Here is a 24,587-nt window from a genome sequence, read left to right as displayed (position 1 = left end):
GATGAGCTGTTTAGTGGTTTCTGGGGTTAGGAACGTGCGGATTTTGGCGATGTTGCGGAGGTGGAGTCTGCATGTTGTGGAGGTGGAGTCTGCACAAGTTTGTTAAAGATTGGACTTGGGGCTGGAAGGATAGGTTGGAGTCCAGAATGACACCCAGTACTCTGGCCTGCAGGGCGGGTTTGATGGTAGCGTTGTTGGATGTGACGGAGAAATCAATGGGGGGTGGTGTCCGGGCTGGGGGGAAGACAAGAAACTCGGTTTTGGAGAGGTTCAATTTAAGGAAGTGGAACGACATCCAGTCTGATATGTCGCTCAGTAGGTGTGTGATTCGGGCTGAGACCAAGGGGGTGAGGTGGGGGGTTGAGAGATAGATTTGTGTGTCGTCGGCATAGAGGTGGTAGTTGAAGCCGTGAGAGTGTATGAGTTGGCCAAGGGAGGAGGTATAGATGGAGAAGATAAGGGGCCCGAGGACAGAGCCTTGAGGGACCCCAACAGAGAGAGGGAGGGAGGGGGAGGTGGTAGCATTATAGGTAAAGCTGAAGGAGCGTTGTGACAGGTAGGATGAGAGCCAGGAGAGAGCAGAATCTCTGAGGCCGAGGGAGTGTAGTTTGTTGAGGAGGAGGGGGTGGTCGACTGTGTCGAAGGCCGCAGAGAGGTCAAGGAGTAGGAGCACTGAATAGTGGCCATTAGCTTTGGCGGTTAGCAGGTCGTTGGAGAGTTTGAGTAAGGCAGTTTCGGTGGAGTGTAGGGGATGGAAGCCGGACTGTAGGGGATCGAGGAGGTTGTTGTCGTTGACTAGATAGAGAATAAACAGGTGCGCACACACCTTGTGCATTATCCAAGGATTATTGGAAGGAGTGAAAAATAAAACCAGACTCACAGGTGAAGCATGTATCTAAAAATCATTTGCATAATGACGATGGCCACAACGGCAAGCAAGGTGTTCCAAGTGTCAGTGCGGTCAAATGGTTGACGCGTTTCGGGGATGAATCCCTTTAATCAGAGATCCTGACCAGCCTCTGATGCAGATGTGTAGTGGATGGATGATGGGAGTCTTGCTGGTGATCTCTTATTAGGACCCTCCCCCGACATTGTCAGGCATGCATACAAGCACATGGGGGCCATACAGACTACTGAGGACCATTCTGAGTTGCTGCAATGACATTTCAGCACAATGGTATGACAGGCGGTGCCACCTGTGAGACTCGGCATGTGAAGGTAAAATTGCCGCACTGTGAAGCTAAGCATGGAGGTCACAGCAATGTGTACTCACCCAATCAGCTGCTTTCTTCATTTAGAGGTAGGTGATCAGGGGGCGGGTCTGTGACATCATCCTCTTCTAAGCCCCTCCCATCTGACCGTGCCCATTACTCTCCATGGCATGCCGAGCAGAACTTGGTTTTCATGTGTCTGCGTTGGGCTGATTTGTGGTCACCATGGATTGAATTATTAGGTGTAAACCAGGCAGATGGCTTGTTCTGGGGATTGTCAGTGATCACATGTCCTGTTATATGGATTCAATATCCATCGTCTGACATCCTAACAGGAGTTCTGTCATTTTTCAGGATGTCAGGAAAAACATGTCCTCCGTCAGTAAATGTTCATGTTGTGTCAGTAATAAAAGTCACGGAGGGTTGGGAACCCTGCAAGGGGGGCAGAGATATGTGACTGCCTAGTCCAGCCTTTCTCAGCCAGGGTTCCTCCAAAGGGTTCTAGGGCTTCCTTGTCACTTCATTGGGCTGTATATGGAAATGTCACCGACCAGCCGTTTCTGGATACACAGCTTTGTCATCATTGCACACACACACCATTTTGTTTTCATTCAATACATTTTTTATTATAATTTCACTTTTAACAAGATTGCAGAAAAAAATCAGTAAACGGTAAAAGAAGGAATCTGATTGGTCAGGAAGATCCCTTGTCTGGAATGTGGGGGCGGAGTCATTATTATTGGTGTACAATACAATACACAACGTGTTCCATTATTATAACAAAGTATTGTAGAAAAGATCCCAACATGTGACATGGCTGAATGAATGCTGGTCATATTAGTTCATCTATTCTCTAAGTGGGGTGGTAACTATTGGGCCAATCCCTTTTACAAACCACACATAATATCGCCCTTCAAAGTGAAAACAGAAACGATTTGCACAAAATCAAAGAGTAGAAATATTTTCCAGTGGATCCCCTCTACCCAGACCTCATATGTAGACATAGAACAACAAGCTGTGTTCCCTCTCGTGCCGCACTCCTCCAACCACCCAAACCCACACAGAAGCCAAGGGAAATAATGAGAGGAAAGTTCCCCCATAGTTTGGGGTGGAGTTCTCCTTCCCTCCTGTTGGGGGATGGGAGAAGGATGGACTGAAGACAGAGAGACGCTTCGGGGTCACCACTGTTCTGTAGAGCCTTGAAATGAAGGACATCAACTTCAGAAGTTCTTGTTGTCTGTGTAAAGTTCCCCGATAACGAGATCTGGGCTCTCCCGGCTTCTAGCTCTGTAACCCGCTATATCATTATCAGGAAACGCAACTCCGACACCCAAGAAGGGCTGAAGTTGTGTCCTTCATTTCCAGGATCTACTGACCACTCTGCACCCCGACATTTACTGCACTTCATCCATGTCTTTGGGGGCCTCTGATCTCCTTATAAACTGTTTCTTCCATGATGGAGATCAGCCATGGAGTATATCTGAGGTGTATATCAGGGTGTGCTTCTTCCCCACATGAGAGCTGGGATGTCCAGCAACATTCATCTAGAAGACATTTCCCGCACTCAAGGCACTAATACACCTCCAGGGTTGTGTGGGACCCCTCATGTACAGGAAGACAGGACTTCAGTGAGGAACATTTCCCTCACTCAGGACAGGAAACTGGCTTCTCCCCGTGTGAGATCTCTGGTGTGTGTAAAGATTGGACTTCCTTGTAAAACATTTCCTACACTCAGGACAGGAATATGCCTTCTCCCCCATGTGAGATCTCTGATGTCTGTAAAGATTGGGCTTGTCTGAAAAACATTTCCCACACTCAGGACAGGAATATGGCTTCTCCCCTGTGTGAGATCTCTGATGTGTGTAAAGACTGGACTTCACTGAAAAACATTTCCCGCACTCAGGACAGGAATATGGCTTCTCCCCCGTGTGACATCTCTGATGTCTGTAAAGATCAGTTTTCTGTGAAAAACATTTGCCGCACTCAGGACAGGAAAGTGGCTTCTCCCCTGTGTGAGATCTCTGATGGCTGGAAAGATTGGTCTTCTGTGAAAAACATTTCCCGCACTCAGGACAGGAATATGGCTTCTCCCCCGTGTGACATGTCTGATGTGTGTAAAGATGGGACTGCTGTGAAAAACATTTCCCGCACTCAGGACAGGAAAATGGCTTCTCCCCCGTGTGACATCTTTGATGTGTGGAAAGATATGACTTATTTGAAAAACATTTCCCGCACTCAGGACAGGAATGTGGCTTCTCCTCCGTGTGACATCTCTGATGTCTGTAAAGATCGGATTTCTGTGAAAAACATTTCCTGCACTCAGGACAGGAAAACAGCTTCTTCCCCCTGTGACATCTTCTATGTGTGCAAAGATATGACTTATTTGAAACACATTTCCCGCACTCAGGACAGGAATACGGCTTTTGCCCCGTATGCGATCTCTGATGTCTGTAAAGATTGGACCTTTGTGAAAAACATTTCCCACACTTAGGGCAAGAATACGGCTTCTCCCCTGTGTGAGATCTTTTATGAACGTTAAGTTTGGATTTGAAATGGAACCCCTTCCTGCACTCAGTACAGGAGAAGCTCTCCCCTGTTGGAAGGCCGACCCGGTCTTGCACAGTCTGAGGTTCCTCAGGATACGAGGAATCCGATGGTCCATCTACACTGGGTGGTGCCGGATGGACATTGGAGGGAGCCGGGTTTTCTCCTGGACTATACTGTGTGATGTCCTCATCTTCTACTTTCCAGTCTGGAGACAAAGTGAGACAATCTTCAGAGGTTTTCCTCATCTCCTGGCCATGGACTAAAATACAAAGACAAAGAGGATTACTAGACAGGAGCGGATTGGTTCCCCCAAACCAGGACTCCTCCCACATCAGGCAGCTTGGTCTCTGAGGAGCTTACAATTCCACCCTCAAGGGAACTAGGAAATGGCTCCTCTGATCTCCTACCAGGTCATTTCTTTATTCATGGACCTTAGTCAGAGAGTGAGGAAACAACCAGAACTGTCTTTTATAGGAGGGACAGTGATGAGGGGATTATAGGACGAGGGTCCCCACCCCCTCTATCATTCATCGCCATCTTCCCAACACAAGAAGTACTGCACTTCCTTATTTAGTCCATGATTTAGTCATGAAGAACAGCGGGGCTGAGCCCCACCAGAGGTCAGAGAGTGAGGATGGGGGGAGAACAACCCAGATGAAGACTGGACTGATCCTGAAGACCACCATCATTGGGGTATTGACTCCTCCCTCATTATCACTTTCACTTTCTTCCCACCACAGACAATTTTCAGCTGTCAGCACTCACACACTTTGAATGACAATTACTCGTGCAAATCATGCAATGCTGTACCCATATTACAGTTGTGTCCAAAATTATTCAACCCCCAATGCTGTAAAGGGGTTTAGGGACTATAGTGTACATTTGGAATTGTATTCAGAATCAAATCCTACAAGGACGTTGTAACTACCCAAATGCAACTAAAATGACATCAATTGTTTATGTAATACAGTAGTAAATGGTTCTTATGTGGTTTCTTCATTGCCACAATTATTCAACCCCTTAAAGACTACCACTCTGAAGAACAGAGGTTCATACAGGTGCTTTCCATCAGGTATTGAAAACACCTGTGGATGTCACCGAGCAGCAATCAAGCATAATAAGCACCAATTAGGCAGCTTTAAAATGACTGTGATACTCAGCTCCTTCTAGACATTTACTGGTGTGGTTACAAACATGGTGAAGGCAAGAGAATGGTCCAGGAAGACAAGAGAAGAGGTGATTTCTCTTCACAGGAAGGGCAATGGCTATAAGAAGATTGCAAAGATGTTAAACATACCAAGAGACACCTTAGGAAGCATCATTCGCAAATTCAAGGCAAAGGGCACTGTTGAAACGCTACCTGGTCGTGGCAGAAAGAAGATGCTGACTTCGACTGCTGTGCGCTACCTGAAGCGTAGAGTGGAGAGAAGTCCCCGTGTGACTGCTGAGGAACTGAGAAAAGATTTGTCAGATGTGGGTACAGAAGTTTCAGCCCAGACAATAAGACGCACACTGCGTAATGAAGGCCTCCGTGCCAGAACTCCCAGGCGTACCCCCTTGCTGTCTCCAAAGAATAAGAAGAGTCGACTGCAGTATGCCAAAAGCCATGTGGACAAACCACAAAAGTTGTGGGATAGTGTTCTGTGGACTGATGAAACAAAATTAGAACTGTTTGGGCCCATGGATCAACGCTATGTTTGGAGGAGGAAGAACAAGGCCTATGATGAAAAGAACACCTTGCCTACTGTGAAGCATGGTGGAGGGTCAATCATGCTTTGGGGCTGTTTTGCTTCTGCAGGTACAGGGAAGCTTCAGCGTGTGCAAGGTACCATGAATTCTCTTCAGTACCAGGAGATATTGGATGGAAACGTGATGCAGTCCGTCACACACCTGAGGCTTGGGAGACGTTGGACCTTTCAACAGGACAATGATCCCAAGCATACCTCCAAGTCCACTAGAGCATGGTTGCAGAGGAAAGGCTGGAACATTTTGGAGTGGCCATCGCAGTCACCAGACTTAAATCCGATTGAGAACCTCTGGTGGGACTTAAAGAAAGCAGTTGCAGTGCGCAAGCCTAAGAATGTGACTGAACTGGAGGCCTTTGCCCATGAAGAATGGGCGAAGATACCCGTAGATCGCTGCAAGACACTTGTGTCAAGCTATGCTTCACGTTTAAAAGCTGTTATAACTGTAAAAGGATGCTGTACTAAGTACTAAGATTGAATGTCACTTGGGGGTTGAATAAAACTGATAATGCTGTGAGCACAGAAAAGACATTTGTGGTTATTTCATTAGAACTGTTATGTTATATTTGTCTGACCTACAAGTGCCTCTTTAATGTAAATGTAAGCAAGATGACTGAATGATCAAAAGCAATGTCAAACTGGCCAAAACACTCAATTTCAGTGGGGGTTGAATAATTTTGGACACAACTGTACATTTGTATCATTTTTTTCACCCAAATTGAGCTTTCTTTTGGTGGTATTTAATCACCGCTTGTGTGTGTGTGTGTGTGTGTTTTTTTTGTTTTGTTTTGTTTTTTAGGTATCAACAAAAAAAAGACAAAAAAGTTTGCAAAAATTGCATTTTTCTTAGTTTTTGTAATAACATTTTACAAATAAGTAATTTTTCTTCATTCATTTTGGCCAAAATCTGTGTATATTATATAGTCTGTGAGAAAGTTATAGAGTCTACATACTATGGTACCGATCACTGAAAACTGACCAATCCTAATGTACCGACATCATTTCTTGAGGCCCTTAAAATGTCAGGACGGTACAAATCCCCCCAAATGTCCAAACAGTACAAATCCCCCCCCAAATGCCAGGACAGTACAAATCCTCTCAAATGTCAGGATGGTACAAATCCCCCCAAATGTCCAAACAGTACAAATCCCCCCCAAATGCCAGGACAGTACAAATCCTCCCAAATGTCAGGACAGTACAAATTCCCCCCAAATGTCAGGACGGTGCAAATCCCCCCAAATGTCAAGACAGTACAAATCCCCCCAAATGTCAGGACAGTGCAAATTCCCCTAAATGTCAGGATGGTGCAAATCCCCCCAAATGTCAGGACAGTACAAATCCCCTCAAATATCAGGACAGTACAAATCCCTCCCAAATGTCAGGACGGTACAAATCCCCCCAAATGTCATTACAGTATAAATCCCCTCAAATGCAAGGACGGTGCAAATCCCCCTAAATGTCAGGATGATGCAAATCCCCCCAAATTTCAGGACGGTACAAATCCCCCCAAATGCCAGGACGGTACAAATCCCCCCAAATGTCAGGATGGTACAAATCCCCCCCAAATGTCAGGGCAGTACAAATCCCCCCCCAAATGTCAGTACGGTACAAATCCCCCCAAATGTCCAGACAGTACTGTGACATAAATGTACAGATTTGAGTAGCTGAAATGTGACCTGTAGCAATATGTAATCATAAATTTAGTTCAGTCCTTATCATGAAAGAAATATTCAGTCATAGACAGAGGCATATGGTCACCCATTAGCATCTGAAAAGAGACAGAGCTTCCTCAGGCTGGAAGTGGCACCTGGGTGCTAATAAGATTTTGTCAACTATATGTAATCAGACTTTGCCATCTTCCTGAAGTTTAAAAGAGAAATGCAGACGTTTCGACTTCATGACACCAGGGGGGCTCCGATCTGTCTCGGGAGCTCTAAAAGTATATACATAGATCAAAGGAGTATGTTTCATCCCTCATAAAAGCTAAAATAATAGTTGCAGAGAGATGAAAATACTTCCTTCTGATGGGGCACTCTGTGGGCTACATCGGCATATAAAAACTATATTTGTAGTCTATGTAGAATGCTAGGAAAATGCAGGAAATGGTTATGTGTAGCTGGAGTGCGATAGTGGAACAGTGATTGGTACCGTCGCGATTGGACTGATGCGCTGGTGTCGGAAATTCAATCCCCGACTTGGTGATTCAAGCCGGTCTTGGTCCAATTGACTTTGGGCAGTTTAGCACCCAGAACAGCCTGTGGGCAGGTACAGGAACACCCCCCAGAGTCAATTGGCCCAGGACTCATGTCCAGCCCACGTCCATATTCCCATAAAGTGAGGACTGGAGAAATGGACATGGTAATTCTTATGGAGCCGGTTCTATTTGACTGACGAATTGCTGACTCTCTGACTTGCTCCAGTCGCAGGATAAATCTTGGTAAAAGTTTTATTTCTGTCTTTTATTCCCTTTTATATTATAGTGAATAGTCATTTGTGTGTCTTCTTGTAGTTTTATTTATTTATTTCAGGTACTTATATAGCGCCGTCAATTTATGCAGCACTTTACATATATATTGTACATTCTCATCAGTCCCTAACCCTCAAGGGGCGTACAATCTAAGGTCCCTAACTCACATTCATACATACATATACTAGGGGCAATTTAGACAGGATCCAATTAACCTACCAGCATGTCTTTGGAGAGTGGGAGGAAACCAGAGCACCCGGAGGAAACCCACGCAGGCACAGGGAGAACATGCGAACTCTAGGCAGGTGGTGCCGTGGCTGGGATTCAAACCAATGAACCTAGTGCTGCCAGGTGGAAGTGCTAACCATTTAGCCACTGTGCTGCCCCACCATTTAGCCACTGTGCTGTAGTTTTTGTATTTTCTGTAACTTTTTATACTTTGTACATCACCGGAGGTCCTGCGGCCCCTGCCTGACACCCAAGGAGGGGTGCTAGGCGCGTTGTTCCTCTGGTGGAGCTCCGGCAGTTTGCGGCCTACTGCAGCCTGTTTAGCCGTGGTCTTTCCTGCTGCCATGGCTGGAGCGAGGCGCCGCCCCCTGCCATTTGGCCCGCTCCTGAGGTGCTCTGTGTGTGGCCCCCCAGCCTCCTCATTGGCTCCGGGGATCACGCCAGGCCCACACAGTCGGTAATAAGGCCTGGAGGCCCAGCGAATGGATGAGTGGCCCCGACAGGCCTGGAGGCCTACCCCATCTGCCCCCTTTCGATAGGGGGTGAAGTGGTTGCCCCTGTGCCCCCTTCTGCGGGCCTCCATTGTGGGCCTTCTTCGCTGCCGTCTGCCTGGCCTGGATGTCATGGACCCACACACCCCACCTGTTGCTGAGATCCAGGGGCCTACGCCCGCTCTGCCTGGGACTCCATCACCCTAAAGGACCAGAAACGAGCCTGCTTCCATGCCGCTGAACCAAGCAGATGACCCCAGCCTGGTGAAGCCTACCATCGCCCTCCACGTCGCAACCCTACTTCCACGCCGCCGAACCCAGCACACGACCCCAGCCTGGTGAGGCCTACCATCGCCCTCCACGTTGCAACCCTGCCTGGACTTGCCGAGCCCAATGGACGATCTCGATCTGGTGAGGCCTACCATCGCCCTCCACGTCGCAACCCTACTTCCATGCCACTGAACCCAGCAGACGACCCCAGCATGATGAGGCAACCCTACTTCCACGCTGCCGAACCCCGCAGATGACCCCAGCCTGGTAAAGGCCTACCACCGCCCTCCACGTCGCAACCCTGCCAGGACCTGCTGAGCCCAATGGACGATCTCAACCTGGTGAGGCCTACCATCGCATACCCCGGGACAACCCTGCCCTGACCCACAGTCCATCTGACGCTTGACTACTTGTAACGGACACGAAAGATTTGATCAGTGGAAATATGGAATCATAGCCATAGCAGGTTGAGTACATTAGATTAGGTCAGGCCTTTTCATTACAAATATGTATTCAGGAACAGCCCTTTTCATTAAGGATGTATATTGAGTCCCTTGACATTAGGGAAATGAATAGGCATTACAGACAGTAGTCATCAATTAGCATTAGTTAGTCTAAAGCCAGGCCTCCTGGAGGTGACACCTTTGTGTTAATTAGATTATCACCTGCTGGGAAAACCAGTTTGGGAACTAATTACAGCAGACAGGGCAGCTGCCAGATGTGGAAAGCCCTATAGGTATAGTCATGCATTCATCAAAGGAGTATGTTTAATCTCTTATAAAGCTGGAAAATTAGTTGGAGAGATATGAACATGCTCCCTTTGTACAGGGCATGCTGTGCGCTGCATTTGCACAAAAAAATCATATTTGTGGCTTAGGGAGAATACCAGGAAAATGAAGGGAATGGTTAGGTGGCGCTGGATCACGACAGTCGAACAGTGTTTGGTACTGTCGCGATCGGACTGATTTGCTGGTGTCGGAAATCCAATCCCCGATTTGGTGTTCAGGCTAGTCTTGGCCCGATTGAACTTGGGCAGGTCCACACACAGTACCTCTTGTGGGCAGGTCAGGACCACCTCCCCCAGGGTCAATTGGCCGAAGACTAATGTCCCGCCCATGTCCATATCCCAATAAATTGAGCACACGGACATTTGGACATGGGTGATTCGTGCGGAGCTGGTTCGATTGACCAATGGATTGCTAATTTTCTGACTTGCTCCAGCCGCAGGGTAAAGTGTTATTGTCTTTTATTCCCTTTTTATTTTATAGTAATTAGTCATTTGTGTGTCTTCTTATATCTTTTGTATTTTATGTAACTTGTTATATTTTGTACATATTTTATGCACCGCCCACTTTGGGAAATTAAATCTTAAAATTAATTAGTGAACTTCTGTGTATTTAAGCACGTGCTCATATCTTCGGAGAGACTAGATCGGAGAGATTAGATTGGAGAGATTAGATTGGGTTAGATTGTATTGTATTTTAGTGCCTTTAAAACGCTCGGTCAAGCTCATTGCCAATCTGTATGCAACTGCACTGCGAGTGGGCAGATTGTATGCAGATTGCAGAGGTAACAGATCTGCCAGAGATCTGTGTGTGTGTGGTGTCTCAACAGACCATTCTGCAGATAAACTGGTGGGTGGTGGCAGGCTACCTTTTGTGGTGTGTCTGGTGCAGGGGGGTGTGGACAGTGGAAGGGTGATTAACGCTGGGGTTCAAGCTGTAGGTAGCTGGGGGGACCTTAGGAGGGTGTAATTACTAAACTGGTCCTCGACTCTAATCAGGGCACCAGGTTGTATGTAAGATTCCTATTTGCCAGTGTGTGGTCAGTCAGCTGGATTGGAGTGGAGTCTCCATCTACTGGTGGCCAAAGGTAGTGCGGGCTGTGAAAAGGTATCACGGCTGATCTTATATACGGTTTTTAGATATTCAAGTTAAGTCCCCTTTATCCCCTCTTGTCCTGCCTGTCATGGCCGCACGTGTGCGTCTCAGTTAGCTAGTCGCTGTAGGCGTGGCGTGTGTGTGGATCCATGACAGGGTGATCTTTGACACTACCCTTGACCACAACTGGCCGAATAGAACTCTACCCATCCTGATCCTAAGCACGAGAACTCTTGTCACGGAAAGGTACAGCTACGAAATACGCCACTACATGCCGACTATCTACAACCAAGCGCCCTGAGAGACTTTCCACCTCACTTGTCTGCCAATTCGTCTACCTCCCTAAAATGCCACCTGTTCTCCTCCTCCTCGTACTCTTCTCCGTCCCCAAAATCTCTTCTCTCTATCCCCCGCTCCTCCCACACAACTATACATCACACCCTCACTGCTTCCTTCTCCCCTCTATGGCTCTCACCACCTTCTCCTGCTGCTCCACTCTCCCACTGCCCCGAACACCACCAATGGTAGAATCACACGCTCTTGTCATCCCGCACCCATGCCACCTTTCTTACCCTTCTTTGCCTCCTAACAGCGGGGGACATCTCCCCAAACCCTTGTCCTCCTCCACCTCACTCACCCACAAGGCACCTACCTACTTCCATGAACTGCCGCAACCCCCTCAACATAATACCGGTCCCCCTGCTCCCCAAAACCACCCCTCCATTTTCACGTGCACTCCTGAATGCCCGTTCGGTTTGCAACAAACTTACCGCCATCCACAACCTCTTTGTCTCCCGCTCCCTCAACCTCCTGGCGATCACCGAAACCTGGATCCAAACCACTGACTCTACCTCCCCTGCAGCTCTCTCTTATGGAGCTCTCACCTGGACCCACTCACCCAGACCCAGCGTTCGAAAAGGTGGTGGGGTTGGTATGCTCCTGTCACCGCAGAGCACCTTCCAAGTCCTCCCAAACCCCCCTCTCTATCCTTCTCCTCCTTTGAGGCCCACTGCATCTGACTGTTCTCTCCAATCCCCCTGAGGATCGCAGTTATCTATTGCCCCCCTGGACCCGTGTCCCGCTTCCTCGACGACTTCTCCACCTGGTTACCCTTCTTTCTCTCCTCTGAGCTGCCCACCATCATCCTTGGAGACTTCAACATCCCTACTAACATCAATAACCTGGCTACATCCCAACTCCTCCACCTAACCTCTTCTTTTGCACTCACACAGTGCATACACTCCCCCACCCACTCCGACGGGAACACCCTGGACCTTGTGTTCTCTCATCGCTGCACTCCCCACAACCTCACAAACACCCTTTTTCCCCTCTCTGACCACAACCTCATCACCTTCTCCATCTCCTCGTCCTCTTAAAACCTACCCCTTCAAACCATCACCAGCCAAAACTTCCGCAACCTGGACCCTACCCCCTTCCACTCTGCAGCTGACCAACTTTATGACAGTATCCTTCCCCTATCCTGCCCTGACCTGGCCACTACTGTGTATAACAACTCGCTGCCAGCCGCTCTTGACCCCTTTGCACCCCTAAACCACACGAAACATTAGACCCCAACCTCAAGCGACACCTGCTGATGCGGTCTAGTCTGTCTCCACACCTGCTGATGCGGTCTAGTCTGTCTCTACACCTGCTGATGTGGTCTAGTCTGTCTCTACACCTGCTGATGTGGTCTAGTCTGTCTCTACACCTGCTGATGCGGTCTAGTCTGTCTCTACACCTGCTGATGCGGTCTAGTCTGTCTCTACACCTGCTGATGTGGTCTAGTCTGTCTCTACACCTGCTGATGTGGTCTAGTCTGTCTCTACACCTGCTGATGTGGTCTAGTCTGTCTCTACACCTGCTGATGTGGTCTAGTCTGTCTCTACACCTGCTGATGTGGTCTAGTCTGTCTCTACACCTGCTGATGTGGTCTAGTCTGTCTCTACACCTGCTGATGCGGTCTAGTCTGTCTCTACACCTGCCAATGTGGTCTAGTCTGTCTCTACACCTGCTGATGTGGTCTAGTCTGTCTCTACACCTGCCAATGTGGTCTAGTCTGTCTCTACACCTGCTGATGTGGTCTAGTCTGTCTCTACACCTGCTGATGTCATCTAGTCTGTCTCTACACCTGCCAATGTGGTCCAGTCTGCCTTTGCACCAGTTGTTCTGATTCAGCCCAGGCCAATTGAGCCTCCTTTTTCATTTCTGGGACTTTCAGTAACCGGGCCTCACCCTACTGCAACTATATCTGCTCAAACCTGTCTAAGAAGTTCCATCCAGCCTTTGGATAAACTGCCTCATTCAGCCATTTTTGGGCCCGCAACTTTTTCTTCAGGCCACTCTGCATCCAGCCTGCGTTCCAGCTTGACTTCTGTACCATGTCACCTGCTATCTAACATGATGTTACAGGTTCTCTGCTGTCCAGTTTGGCTCCATAAACTCTCTGCCTGCTAACCAACCTGACTTTGCTGATCCCCTGACCATTGCCCAGCATGATGCTCCTTTACTGGAAGCCCAGCTTGATGGTCCTTTGTCATATGCCCACCCTGATGGTCCTGTGCCAGATGCACAGCATGCTTTTAAGTGTCCATGGGTTCCTCCTCAGAGGGGGCTAATGTCAGGAACGTCTAGTCCTTCTGATAAATCACAATTAATGGTCCCATTACAGCATCCTGGTTCTAGCTATGATGCAGCTTGTCTCTGGGTGGAGACCAAACCTCATTTAAGCCAGCCAAACCTACAGTCTCATGTTAGTGATAGTGTGTGTAATACACGTTTAAGCTCCCTGTCTGTCTGTCCTGCTCTGCTGTTTGGATTCCTCTATTTATGACCTTGGATCAGATATCAACTACTCTCTGAACTCTGCCTGTCTTTTGACCAGGGATTGGACCCTGATTACTCTGAATATTGCCTGCCTTGTCAATCAAATGTTGCCAAACACAATGCTTAAATCTTGGTGCTTCACAATTCCACACGGTATCTGTCACTTGATGAGGTGCAGTCCTCCACAGATGGGGAAATCTAGGAACTGTCAAAGACAACACACAAGAGGGTGCATTACCGTAATATCACATTTATTAAAAGATAGATCACAAATGGAATCTCACAAGCCGACCATAAAAACAGACATAGAGACAGATCTTCAGTCCCAGACAATGGGGTCCTGTCCCAAATACTGCCCAGTTGGGAAAACTGATGCATTTCGGGAGATGAACTCGCCTTGTACCTGGCCTGTCATTGAACCATTCTGCCTGTCAGCCAACCACAAGCACCTGTTGCTGTGCTCAGTTTGCACCTACCCTGGTGTGGTAGCCAGGCACTATAGCATTGTGTATCAGTCCTGGGGGCACCGAGTACCAGTAGGCCTGCCTGCCTTATGGGAAAGGGGCTGCTATAGGTAAGGACCACAGAAGCCAGATATAGTGTCTGACCACCTGTGTTAGGGGTAAGTGTGACAAGACCTCCAAGTGTTTGTGAAATCTCCCACCACAAAATGTACTCAGCCAATCAAAGGTCAGGACTCCATTGTTTTTCTTCTCCTGCCATCAATGACCAACCCGGTCCCACACTTCATCCATGTCTTTGGGGACCTCTGATCTCCTTATGAACTGTTTCTTCCATGATGAAGATCATCCATGGAGTATATCTGAGGTGAATATCAGGGTGTGCTTCTTCCCCACATGAGAGCTGGGATGTCCAGCAACATTCATCTAGAAGACATTTCCCGCACTCAAGGCACTAATAAACCTCCAGGGCTGTGTGGGACCCCTGATGTACAGGAAGACAGGACTTCAGTGAGGAACGTTTCCCTCACTCAGTACAGAAAAGTGGCTTCTCCCCCTTGTGAGATCCCAAATGTTTGTGAAGGTGGGACTTCCCGCACTCAGGACAGGACGACGGCTTTTGACCTGTGTGAAATCTCTGATGGGTATAAAGACTGGAATTTCTTGAAAAAAAAAAAGGAAAGTGGCTTGTCCCCTGTGTGAGATCTCAGATGTCTGTTAAGACAGGACATCGGTGAAAAACATTTTCCACACTCAGAAAACGAAAACGTCCTTTCCCTCGCTGTATGAGAGCTAAGATGTATGACAAGTTCTGATTTTTCAACAAAACATTTCCAGCACTCAGAACAGTATTATGGCTTTTCACCTGTGTGCAATCTCTGATGTCTGTAAAGATTGGACTTATCTGAAAAACATTTCCCGCACTCAGGACAGGTATATGGCTTTTCCCCCGTGTGAGATCTCTGATGTGTGACAAGTTTTGCCTTTTCTACAAAACATTTCCCACACTCAGGACAGGTATATGGCTTCTCACCTGTGTGCGATCTTTGATGTCTGTGATAAAAAGATTTGTCTGAAAAACATTTCCCACACTCAGAACAGGAGTATGGTTTTTCCCCTGTATGAAGCCTTTGATGTGTGACAAGATGTGATTTTTGTATAAAACATTTCCTGCATTCAGGACAGGAATATGGCTTCTCTCCTTTGTGAGATTCTTTATGCCTAATAACATTGAACATAGAATGGAAACACTTCCCGCACTCAGTACAGATATATGGCTTCTCACCTGTGTGAAGCCTCATATGCTTTTGAAAATTAGACTTTTGTGAAAAACATTTCCCACACTCAGGACAGGAATACGGCTTTTCCCCCGTGTGAGATCTTTTATGCTCATTAAGATGGAATTTAGAAGGGAATCCCTTCCCACACTCAGGACAGGAAAACCTCTTGTCTGTTGGAAGGCCGGCCCGGTCCCACACAGTCTGAGGATACGAGGAATCCGATGGTCCATCTACACTGGGTGGTGCCGGATGGACATTGGAGGGAGCCGGGTTTTCTCCTGGACTATACTGTGTGATATCCTCATCTTCTACTTTCCAGTCTGGAGACAAAGTGAGACAATCCTCGGAGGTTTTCCTCATCTCCCGGCCATGAACTAAAATACAAAGACAAAGAGGATTACTAGACAGGAGCTGATTGGTTCCCCCAAACCAGGACTCCGCCCACATCAGGCAGCTTGGGCTCTGAGGAGCTTACAATTCCACCCTCAAGGGAACTAGGAAATGGCTCCTCTGATCTCCTACCAGGTCATTTCTTTATTCATGGACCTTAGTCAGAGAGTGAGGAAACAACCAGAACTGTCTTTTATAGGAGGGACAGTGATGAGGGGATTATAGGACGAGGGTCCCCACCCCCTCTATCACTCATCACCATCTTCCCAACACAAGAAGTACTGCACTTCCTTATGTACTCCATGATTTAGTCATGAAGAACAGCGGGGCTGAGCCCCACCAGAGGTCAGAGAGTGAGGATGGGGGGAGAACAACCAAGATGAAGACTGGACTGATCCTGAAGATAAACAGCATTGGGTTATACAGTGTAAGGGTCAGGACTCATAATATTGGTATTCAGTAATCAGTGGAAGATTAAATGTTTACTGTAGACAAGTTGCAGAGATCCCACACCGCTGCCTCCCATCTCCTGAGACTGCACTCAGTGACTTGGGTCTGAGACACTACAGACATATCCCTCCACCCGGCACAGCCAGCAGACCACAGAGCAAGGAACCCTGGGAGAATTGTTCTATCGGAGATTTCACCAGGGCATGAGGAAGAGGACCCACAGAGAAGGTCCCAGATAACTCAAAATCTATGGTGAAATTAACATTTTGCTGCCAGCTGAACCCCAGAACCTCCATAAATCCAGTCTAGAGACATAAATTGTGTCTGCAGCACAGAGAAGGAAGATTATCCGAGAGAAATCCAGGAATACAGGACGGGGAACACAGCTCAGGAAAGTGACCAGGGGATTACAGGCTGATATCACCCAGTCCCCGCCCTACTCTGGACCAATCAGTGAGCAGTATGGGTGGAGGAATGGATTTAGTGTTCATGACCCACCTGTGCTGATCTCTGTAGGAGTGTCCTCCTCTATAAATGTCCCCGTTATTCCATCCTCCTCCATAGACTGCTGATCATCCCTCACATACGCCTCTTCTTCTTCTGCTTTCACCTCAAATTCTATATCGATTGGATCTCCACTCTAAATCAAGGAAATGAGAGAAAATATCATCTGTAAAATGTAAGATTTATGATTGTGACATCACATAAAAAATCCTCAGTGTCTCTACAAGTCCATGTTAGATTGTAAGCTTGAAAGAGCAGGGCCCTTGAACCCCTCGTGTTTTGTTTTGTTACAGCATTGTCTCATGTACTGTCCCCCACTATAATGTACAGCGCTGAGCAAACCAATTAGTGCTATATAAATACTGTATAATAATAATAATAATAATAATGTTCTAGATGCTCCACCCCACCAACCTTGTAATGGTGAGGGATGGTGTGACCTTCCTGTGTGGAATCCTGGGAATACAGAGGACGGGGACATCTCTCTGGTGGGTTCCTGGTATTAGGTGGCTCCATCATATCCTTGTGTCCTTCTGAAAACTCCTCCATCACTCCATACTCCTCATCCTCCTCTTTATACTCTTCTTTACCATCAATATTATCATCCCCGAGGATTCCACTCTGAAAGATATAATAAAACATTCATTGTAACAAACATGCTGTGTATAAATCACAACTACCAATAATTGTCATCATCTACCTGATGATGGTGAGGGATGGTGTGACCTTCCTGTGTGGAATCCCGGGAATACAGAGGACGGGGACATCTCTCTGGTGGGTTCCCATGACTGGATCCATCTGTAGGAAACACACACACTGACTGAATCCATTGTTTCTATGTGTTTATCAGATGATGGGGGATCTAGGTGGATCCTCCGTACTGCTCTCTCCTTTACAATAAAGTCTCCTCTTACCCGGTGATGTGAGGGGCGGCTGATTGTCCATCATGACGTCCTTGTAGAGATCCTTGTGTCCTTCTAAATACTCCCACTCCTCCATGGAGAAATAGACAGTGACACCCTGACACCTTATAGGAACCTGACACACACAATGATACAGTCACCATCCAGACACATCCCTTGTCTGTTACTGGAGAATGTCCCAGAATTCCCGGCACCGCTCACCTCTCCTGTCAGCAGCTCAGTGATCTCTCTGGTGACTTCTAGAATCTTCTTCTTCTTTCTCTCTTCTATCAGGGAGGGAGGTGGAGGCAATGTGATGTCATATGATCTCCAGACTTCACAGGAGGAAAACTCTACATCTGAACACAAAGAGTCACATCAAATGATATTCCCAGAATCCTCCTCACCTCTCCATTCAGGTCTCCATTTTATTAAAGCCCCACTTCAGGCTGAGGTATAATTCCCCCCACAGGACCCCCACACTACGCAGGGTATAGGCTTGTTGCAGCATTCTGATGTCATTACATACAACGCAGGACCAACAGTCCCACTTTACATGTGAGGATACCAAGGGACCCACATCCTAAGAGCATCAGAAAAATAAGATGGAGGGACATTGGGAGGAGGAGCTGTGAGGTCAGTGTGATGTCATAGGATTCTCTGACTCTGGATGGAGGGACATTGGGGGAGGAGCTGTGAGGTCAGTGTGATGTCAGAGGATTCTCTGACTCTGAATGGAGGGACATTGGGAGGAGGAGCTGTGAGGTCATTGTGATGTCATAGGATTCTCTGATTCTGGATGGAGGGACATTGGGAGGAGCTGTGAGGTCAGTGTGATGTCATAGGATTCTCTGTCTCTGAATGGAGGGACATTGGGAGGAGGAGCTGTGCGGTCATTGTGATGTCATAGGACATATAGACTCTGGATGGAGGGACATTTGGATGGGGAGATTTGAGGGGTCCGCGATATGAGGCTCCCATGTAAACCAAATCCTTGTTCCTGGGTGCGTCCTACCTCTCCTAAACTGAAGAGTGAACTTTGACCTTTACCATCCAGAAACTTGTCCGGAATCTGTGGAAGTAAGCTGTCATGTGATCAGGTGACGTGCAGAGGAACAGAGTGTAAATAGCAGACAATAGTCTCCATCATGAAGGAGATGAGGGGGAGGAAGTCACTGAAGGTGACCATAGATCCATGGAAATTCAGCTGGTTCAGCAGGGATCGCTCACATTTCCATCCATGTGTGGCCACTGCCGGATAAAAGCCACTCCCCCAGCGGCTGCAGCCAATAGCTTCAGTGCTGATCTGTGTATTCTGAGAGCGGAGGAGTCCCCCCATTGTCAGAATACAAGAGTGCAGCGGGGAGGATTCCCCCATCCACCTCCAATGTGTGGATGGGGGAATCGCTTCAGGTTTTATGCTCATCCCGCTGGCTGAACGATAAAACTGAACCATGTAGGCCAGCTTTGGGGGCAAATATATTATCATCAACTCCTCCCCCTGAAGGGGTTCATCTACGTATTACCTCCTCTGCTGCCAGATCCAGGAATGTCTCCTCTATACTTCCTTATTCATGGAACTTCCTGTCTGGGTAGAAGTCAGAGGACAGACATGATGGGGGGTTACTGGGTGTAAATAGAAAATAACATCTTATTACCTCCTCTGCTGCTACTTCCACCAAGGTCTCCTCTATGCGTTCTGCCTGTACCTAACATCACTTCCTGTCTGTACCTGACATCACTTCCTGTCTGTACCTGACATCACTTCCTGTCTGTCTTCCATAAAGACTTCCTGTCTGGGTAGAAGTGAGATCCCCACCTTGTGGAGCTCAGAGGAACTGCAGCCCCGAGAAGCGTCTGGTAGTGTGACCCCGGCCTTGTGCTGGGTGTGTATGGACTGTAGATCCTTATAGAGGGGTCACCTCCACTCCCACCAAGGGGGACAGAAATATATGACTGCTCGTGGGAGGGATTTTGGCCCCTTTGATTTTGCAGTAAATGTGATTGCATTAGTCCCGTTGATTTTCGTATTTCCATGTAATAAAAGGTGTCACACGATGTCGGGTTCCCCTTTCTCTCCTCCCTGAGTGTGTATTTAGAGGCGGAGCTCCTGCTGGAATGGCGGTCGGAGGCGGAGTCTAGGAGGGAGACTGACAGAACCCGCAGCAGACTTGCAGGAGTGAGCGAGGAGGATCCGGTTCCTTTACCATCGGAGATGAGGAGAGTGTGAAGGATGTTTGTGACTCTGGGAGCTGAAAAGCTGGGAGTCCTATTGGTGTGGTGAGTGGGAAGCACTACTAGGGGGCGCCCTCACCATCCCGTGTACAAGAGGTGGAAGAAGGCGGGGCTACACTACAGCGAACACAATTTGGAGGGCGGAGCACTTTCGCACCTTATCAACTTTTCACTGATTGGTGGATTTTTGGAATAAAATAAGTTGATTGAAGTAGATGCAAAGTGGAAGCGGTGGACTTGCAGAGAACACTATGCTGAGCACACAATATTGTCTGTCTCCATGGATTTGCACAGGATTTGAGATGATTTCCTATAGCAGCAAATCTGATGAGATGAATGAATGTAGCGCCCCCTCCTGGTCAGGTCTAGGATGTGTAGTCAGGTAAAGCATAGCTGTGTTTCTCTGCTCACCAGAGAGGCTGTCAGGTAAATTCAGTCGGTATTCTGCTTTACAGAGAGCTGTGATTGATTAGTCAGGTCTGCTCATGCTGCTCTGGTTCTGTTGGAGTTTGTCTGAGTTCTGCCCGCCTTCAGGAAGCTATGAGAGTCTTCCAGAACATGGGAATTGGCTAGACAAATGACCAGCATGAATATGGATACAGTCCTGGCCAATTGCAGGGGAGGGTGGCCCCATTGCATGCTGGGAGTGGTATTTATATTCTGAGATCACATGGGTTCAGTGTCTTTCCTCGGAGAGGATTGCACCAGCCAGGCTGGAGGCAGGCTGCCTCGCCTGGCACTTGCTGTTATGTGGCCTCGGGTGGGTGACCTGAGGGCCTGAAGTTAGAGAGAGTGACCCTGATTCTACAGTAAGCTGACTGAGGGGAGCTGTCTGCCAAAGCTCTGTCTGGTGTCACTGGAGAGAGTGGCTTGGAAGATTGGAAGGAGGCAACCATTCTGTCCTTGGACCTGTGAGTGCAAACTCTGAGAGATCTGGGGGGCTCTGTGTGCTTGTTACCCCTCTGGTGCTTGATAGTCAGCCTGGGTCTGAGAAAGGGAGCCCTGCCTAGTGTTCTGCAGAGCTTGTCCAAGTATTGCTACTGCTAATGGGACTTCGCTCTCCTACAACTACTTGCTGCTATTTGTTACTGAGAAGTCTGCTATCTACTGTCAGCCGAGACTTCACAAGTGTTCTACTAAGAGATCAGCTACATGTCCTCAGTGTGAAGAGTTCTGATTCTGGAGGATCCGACTACATTCCCCATCCCTATCCCCAGTTCTACAATAAACTCCAAACACAAAACATCCCCTAGACTGGTCATTGGAGACAACGAGCAGAAGTGTGTGTGTTTGCCTTGCTGTGGGGCAAAGCAAAGGGAAACCAGGGGCAACATTCAGCTCCTTCTGAGGTAGTGCTACATGAAGGTGGTGTAAAGTGGAAGCAGTAGATCTGCAGGGAACTGCATCTTGAGCACAAAACACTTTGTTGTATATGGATTTGCACATGGTTCAGTATTCTTAATTTACTGGCAAACACCACAAGATCAATGAAGTAGGTGTAAAGTGGAAGCACTAGATACACAGAGAATAATATTTTGAGTTGGGATGGGATGACGGCTTGAGTCAAACATAAGTTTGAATTGAACATTAGCCGTTTGAGTGTTTACCATTATGCAGGAAGTTTGCCCGTGTGCCCAATGTAAAACATGCTTTGTGATTGGCCAAAGCATTGCACCTGACCTGCGGTCAGGTGCAATGCTTTGGCCAATAACAGCTGAGTTCTCAGGAAGAGCCATGATTGGCCAAAGTGCTGGCCGTATTATTGAACCACAACGTGCAGAAGAGGTGGTGGAGTGGATAAGTCAGTCATCCTCATCCTCTGTCATCCAGGCTCATACTATTTTGCCTTCCACCACAGCTGCCAAAGTGTCCTGTTCCTCCGGCTCCTTGTCCACCACAGCTGCTCCTTCCGTAGCCCCACCATCATGCATGGAGGAGTCACCAGAATGATTGGATCATAGTGTCAGTCCCATGCTGCTGGAGGATGTGCAGCAATCTGAATGCTGTGATGTTGGTTCCCAGGATGAGGAAAGGAGTGACGTGAGCCTAGAGAGAGGGGGCGCCAGTGAGGGAAAAGAAATTGTCAGTCCTGTTCCCCCAGCCACAGCACACTGCCAAGTTGGCTCCATTGATGAGGAGGATGTGGATGATGAGGTCACTGACCATACTTGGGTGCCTGAGAGAACAGAGGAGGACAGTGAGGAGGAGGCAGAACTCCAACAAGGCAGGATGTCCTCCAGGGACAGGCATAAGGGCAGCCAACCAATGGCATCACACGACAGAGCTCCACAGGTGGGGGGCGCTGCTGACTCCATGCAGACTTCCACAAGTTCTCTGGTGTGGGCTTTCTTCAACACATGTGCAGCATTGCTGTTTGCAGTCTTTGACTGAAGCAGACCAAGCGTGGCCAAAACACCAGCCACTTGGGCACCACATGCTTGACAAGACGTATGATGAGCTGCCATGCAGCCCGCTGGTAACAGCACCTGAAAGACCCAGAAAAAGTGCAGACTTCTCCTTGCTCCTCATCTGGGATCTCTACTGTAAAACGTCAGGTCTTCTCAACAGCCTCCACTGAGAGGAGTGATGGTACAGCAGTGGGTGGCCCATCTGACAGCAGGACACCACCTGTGGATTTCAGCAGGAACATTTCACTACCCCATTTGCTGAACCATGAAAAATAGACTGTCCCACCCATCCACATTCTATCCTGGCCAAATTGCTGCGTTACAACTGCTGCCTTTCCATCTGGTGGACTCTTCCCCCTTCCGGGAATTTGCAGAATGTTCTGTATCACAGTGACAGGTTCCGAAAAGACAATTTGTTTCATGCAAGGCCATTCCAGCTCTGTACCATCATGTGGAAGGTCATGGTTTGGCCTTGTTGGACAAGGCGGTCAGCAGCAAGGTCCACATTACTGACACGTGGTCCAGCAGGCACAGTCAGGGATGTTACATATCCGTCACGGCACACTGGGTGACTCTGCTAGCAGCTGGGAAGGATGCAGGACAGGGTTCAGTTCTGGAGCTTGTTCCACCACCATGCCTCCAAAAACCTGGTGGTGATTCTGCCACATCTGTCTGCTCCACCCCCTCCCCTTCCTCTATGGCCTCTTCTGCTGAATTGTCCTCTCCACTGGCTTCCGCTCACCCAATGAATCAAATTCAAAATACTAACAACTTACAAAACCATCCACAACTCTGCCCCCAGCTACATCACCAACCTGGTCTCAAAATACCAACCAAACCGCTCCCTTCAGTCCTCTCAAGACCTCCTGCTCTCTGGCTCCCTTTTCACTGCCTTCCATGCTCACCTCCAGGACTTCCCCTGAGCCTCTTCCATCCTATGGTACTCCCTACCCCAATCTGTCCGACTATCTCCTACTCTATCCACCTTTAGAGGATCCCTGAAATCCTTCTCTGTAAAGAAGCCTCTCCTGCTTCTAACAAATACACTGTGTTTTAGTTCCTCCATCGGCCCATTGCCCAGTTATGACCTTTGTATCACTTCACCCTCCCTCTTAGATTGTAAGCTCCCACGAGCCGGCCCCCTGATTCCTTCTGTACCAAATTGTATTGTAGCTGTACTGTCTTCCATCATGTTGTAAAGCGCTGCGCAGACTGTTGTCACTCTATAAATCCTGTATAATAATCCGATGATAACGATTCTGTACTGAAGTGTACCCTGGATACAGCATTGTGCTAATATCAGGATCACAATGTCACCAAACATGGTATGAATGAATCTCATTCTGATACTAGTGAGCTGTGATTGGCCCACAGCTATCACATGGTACCTGGGCCAATCACAGCACCCTCTACTATGTCATGTAGTGGTAGCCAATCACAGATCACTAGTAATCACAGCTGTCATGAATGACACTCTGTATAAAGCATTGCTGACACGGTGATCATCATTGTAAAGAGAATCCCTGATCCCCCCTAGAGTAGTGCAGTGCTGCTATGGACACTACTCTGAGGGAAAAAAAGTTTAATAAATTGAAAATGTTTTTATTGTTTTTTTTTGGTTCTGTTTGTTATCATACTGTCACCAGTCAGGTCCCTGATCACCGCCACATCAGTCATGTGATGACGCTGTACTGCCCTGGTGAGTTTGTAGAAAAAAACGTGAAAAAATATTTAATTTCTTTATTTTCCCAAAAATTGGGACCAAAACTGCCAACTTCAAAAAAACTAGGATTTATTTTTACCAAAGACGTAGCAGAATACATTTTGGCTGAAATTTATAAGGAAACATTTTTTTTCCTTTTGGATGTTTTATAACAGAAAATATTGGGGGGTTTCTTAAATGTTCATTTTTTTCATTTATATAATAAAAAATAAAAACCTCAGTGGGGATCAAATAACACCAAAACAAAGCTCTATTTATGTGAAACAAATTCTATATATATAATTTGCACAAATTGTTGCATGACTGAGCAATTACCAAGTAGCGTAGTGCCAAATAGCAAAAAATAACCCCTCCCTACTGGGCACTTATACCCCCTTCCTGCCCAGGCCAATTTTCAGCTTTCAGCGCTGTTGCACTTTGAATGACAATTGAGCGGTCATGCAACACTGTACCCATATGAAATTGTTATCATTTTTTGAGACAGATAGAGATTTCTTTTGGTGGTATTTAATTGCTGCTGGATGTTTTATTTGTTGCGCTATAAAGAAAAAAAGAGCAAAACATTTGAAAAA

The 24,587-nt window shown here is 47.5% G+C and overlaps 1 protein-coding gene across 1 annotated transcript in view; it reads right to left on the bottom strand.

Moving 5' to 3' along the window:
* Positions 1-2,325: 2,325 nt before the first annotated feature.
* The window catches only part of LOC149450607 (uncharacterized), a 156,966-nt gene continuing 134,704 nt past the window's right edge, over positions 2,326-24,587 (bottom strand). Inside the window, exons 6-7 of the mRNA XM_089691738.1 lie at positions 15,072-15,332; positions 2,326-3,383 (exon numbers count right to left, since the gene is read on the bottom strand). Of these exons, the coding sequence (XP_089547864.1) occupies positions 2,837-3,383; positions 15,072-15,332 (808 nt within the window). The 3' untranslated portion in view covers positions 2,326-2,836. The remainder of the gene's footprint in view (positions 3,384-15,071; positions 15,333-24,587) is intronic.

The sequence above is a fragment of the Staurois parvus genome, unplaced genomic scaffold (assembly GCF_062004578.1).
Source record: "Staurois parvus isolate SC_StPar_1 unplaced genomic scaffold, SC_StPar_1.0 ptg000570l, whole genome shotgun sequence".
NCBI lineage: Eukaryota > Metazoa > Chordata > Amphibia > Anura > Ranidae > Staurois > Staurois parvus.
This window is presented reverse-complemented; position numbering and strand designations above follow the sequence as displayed.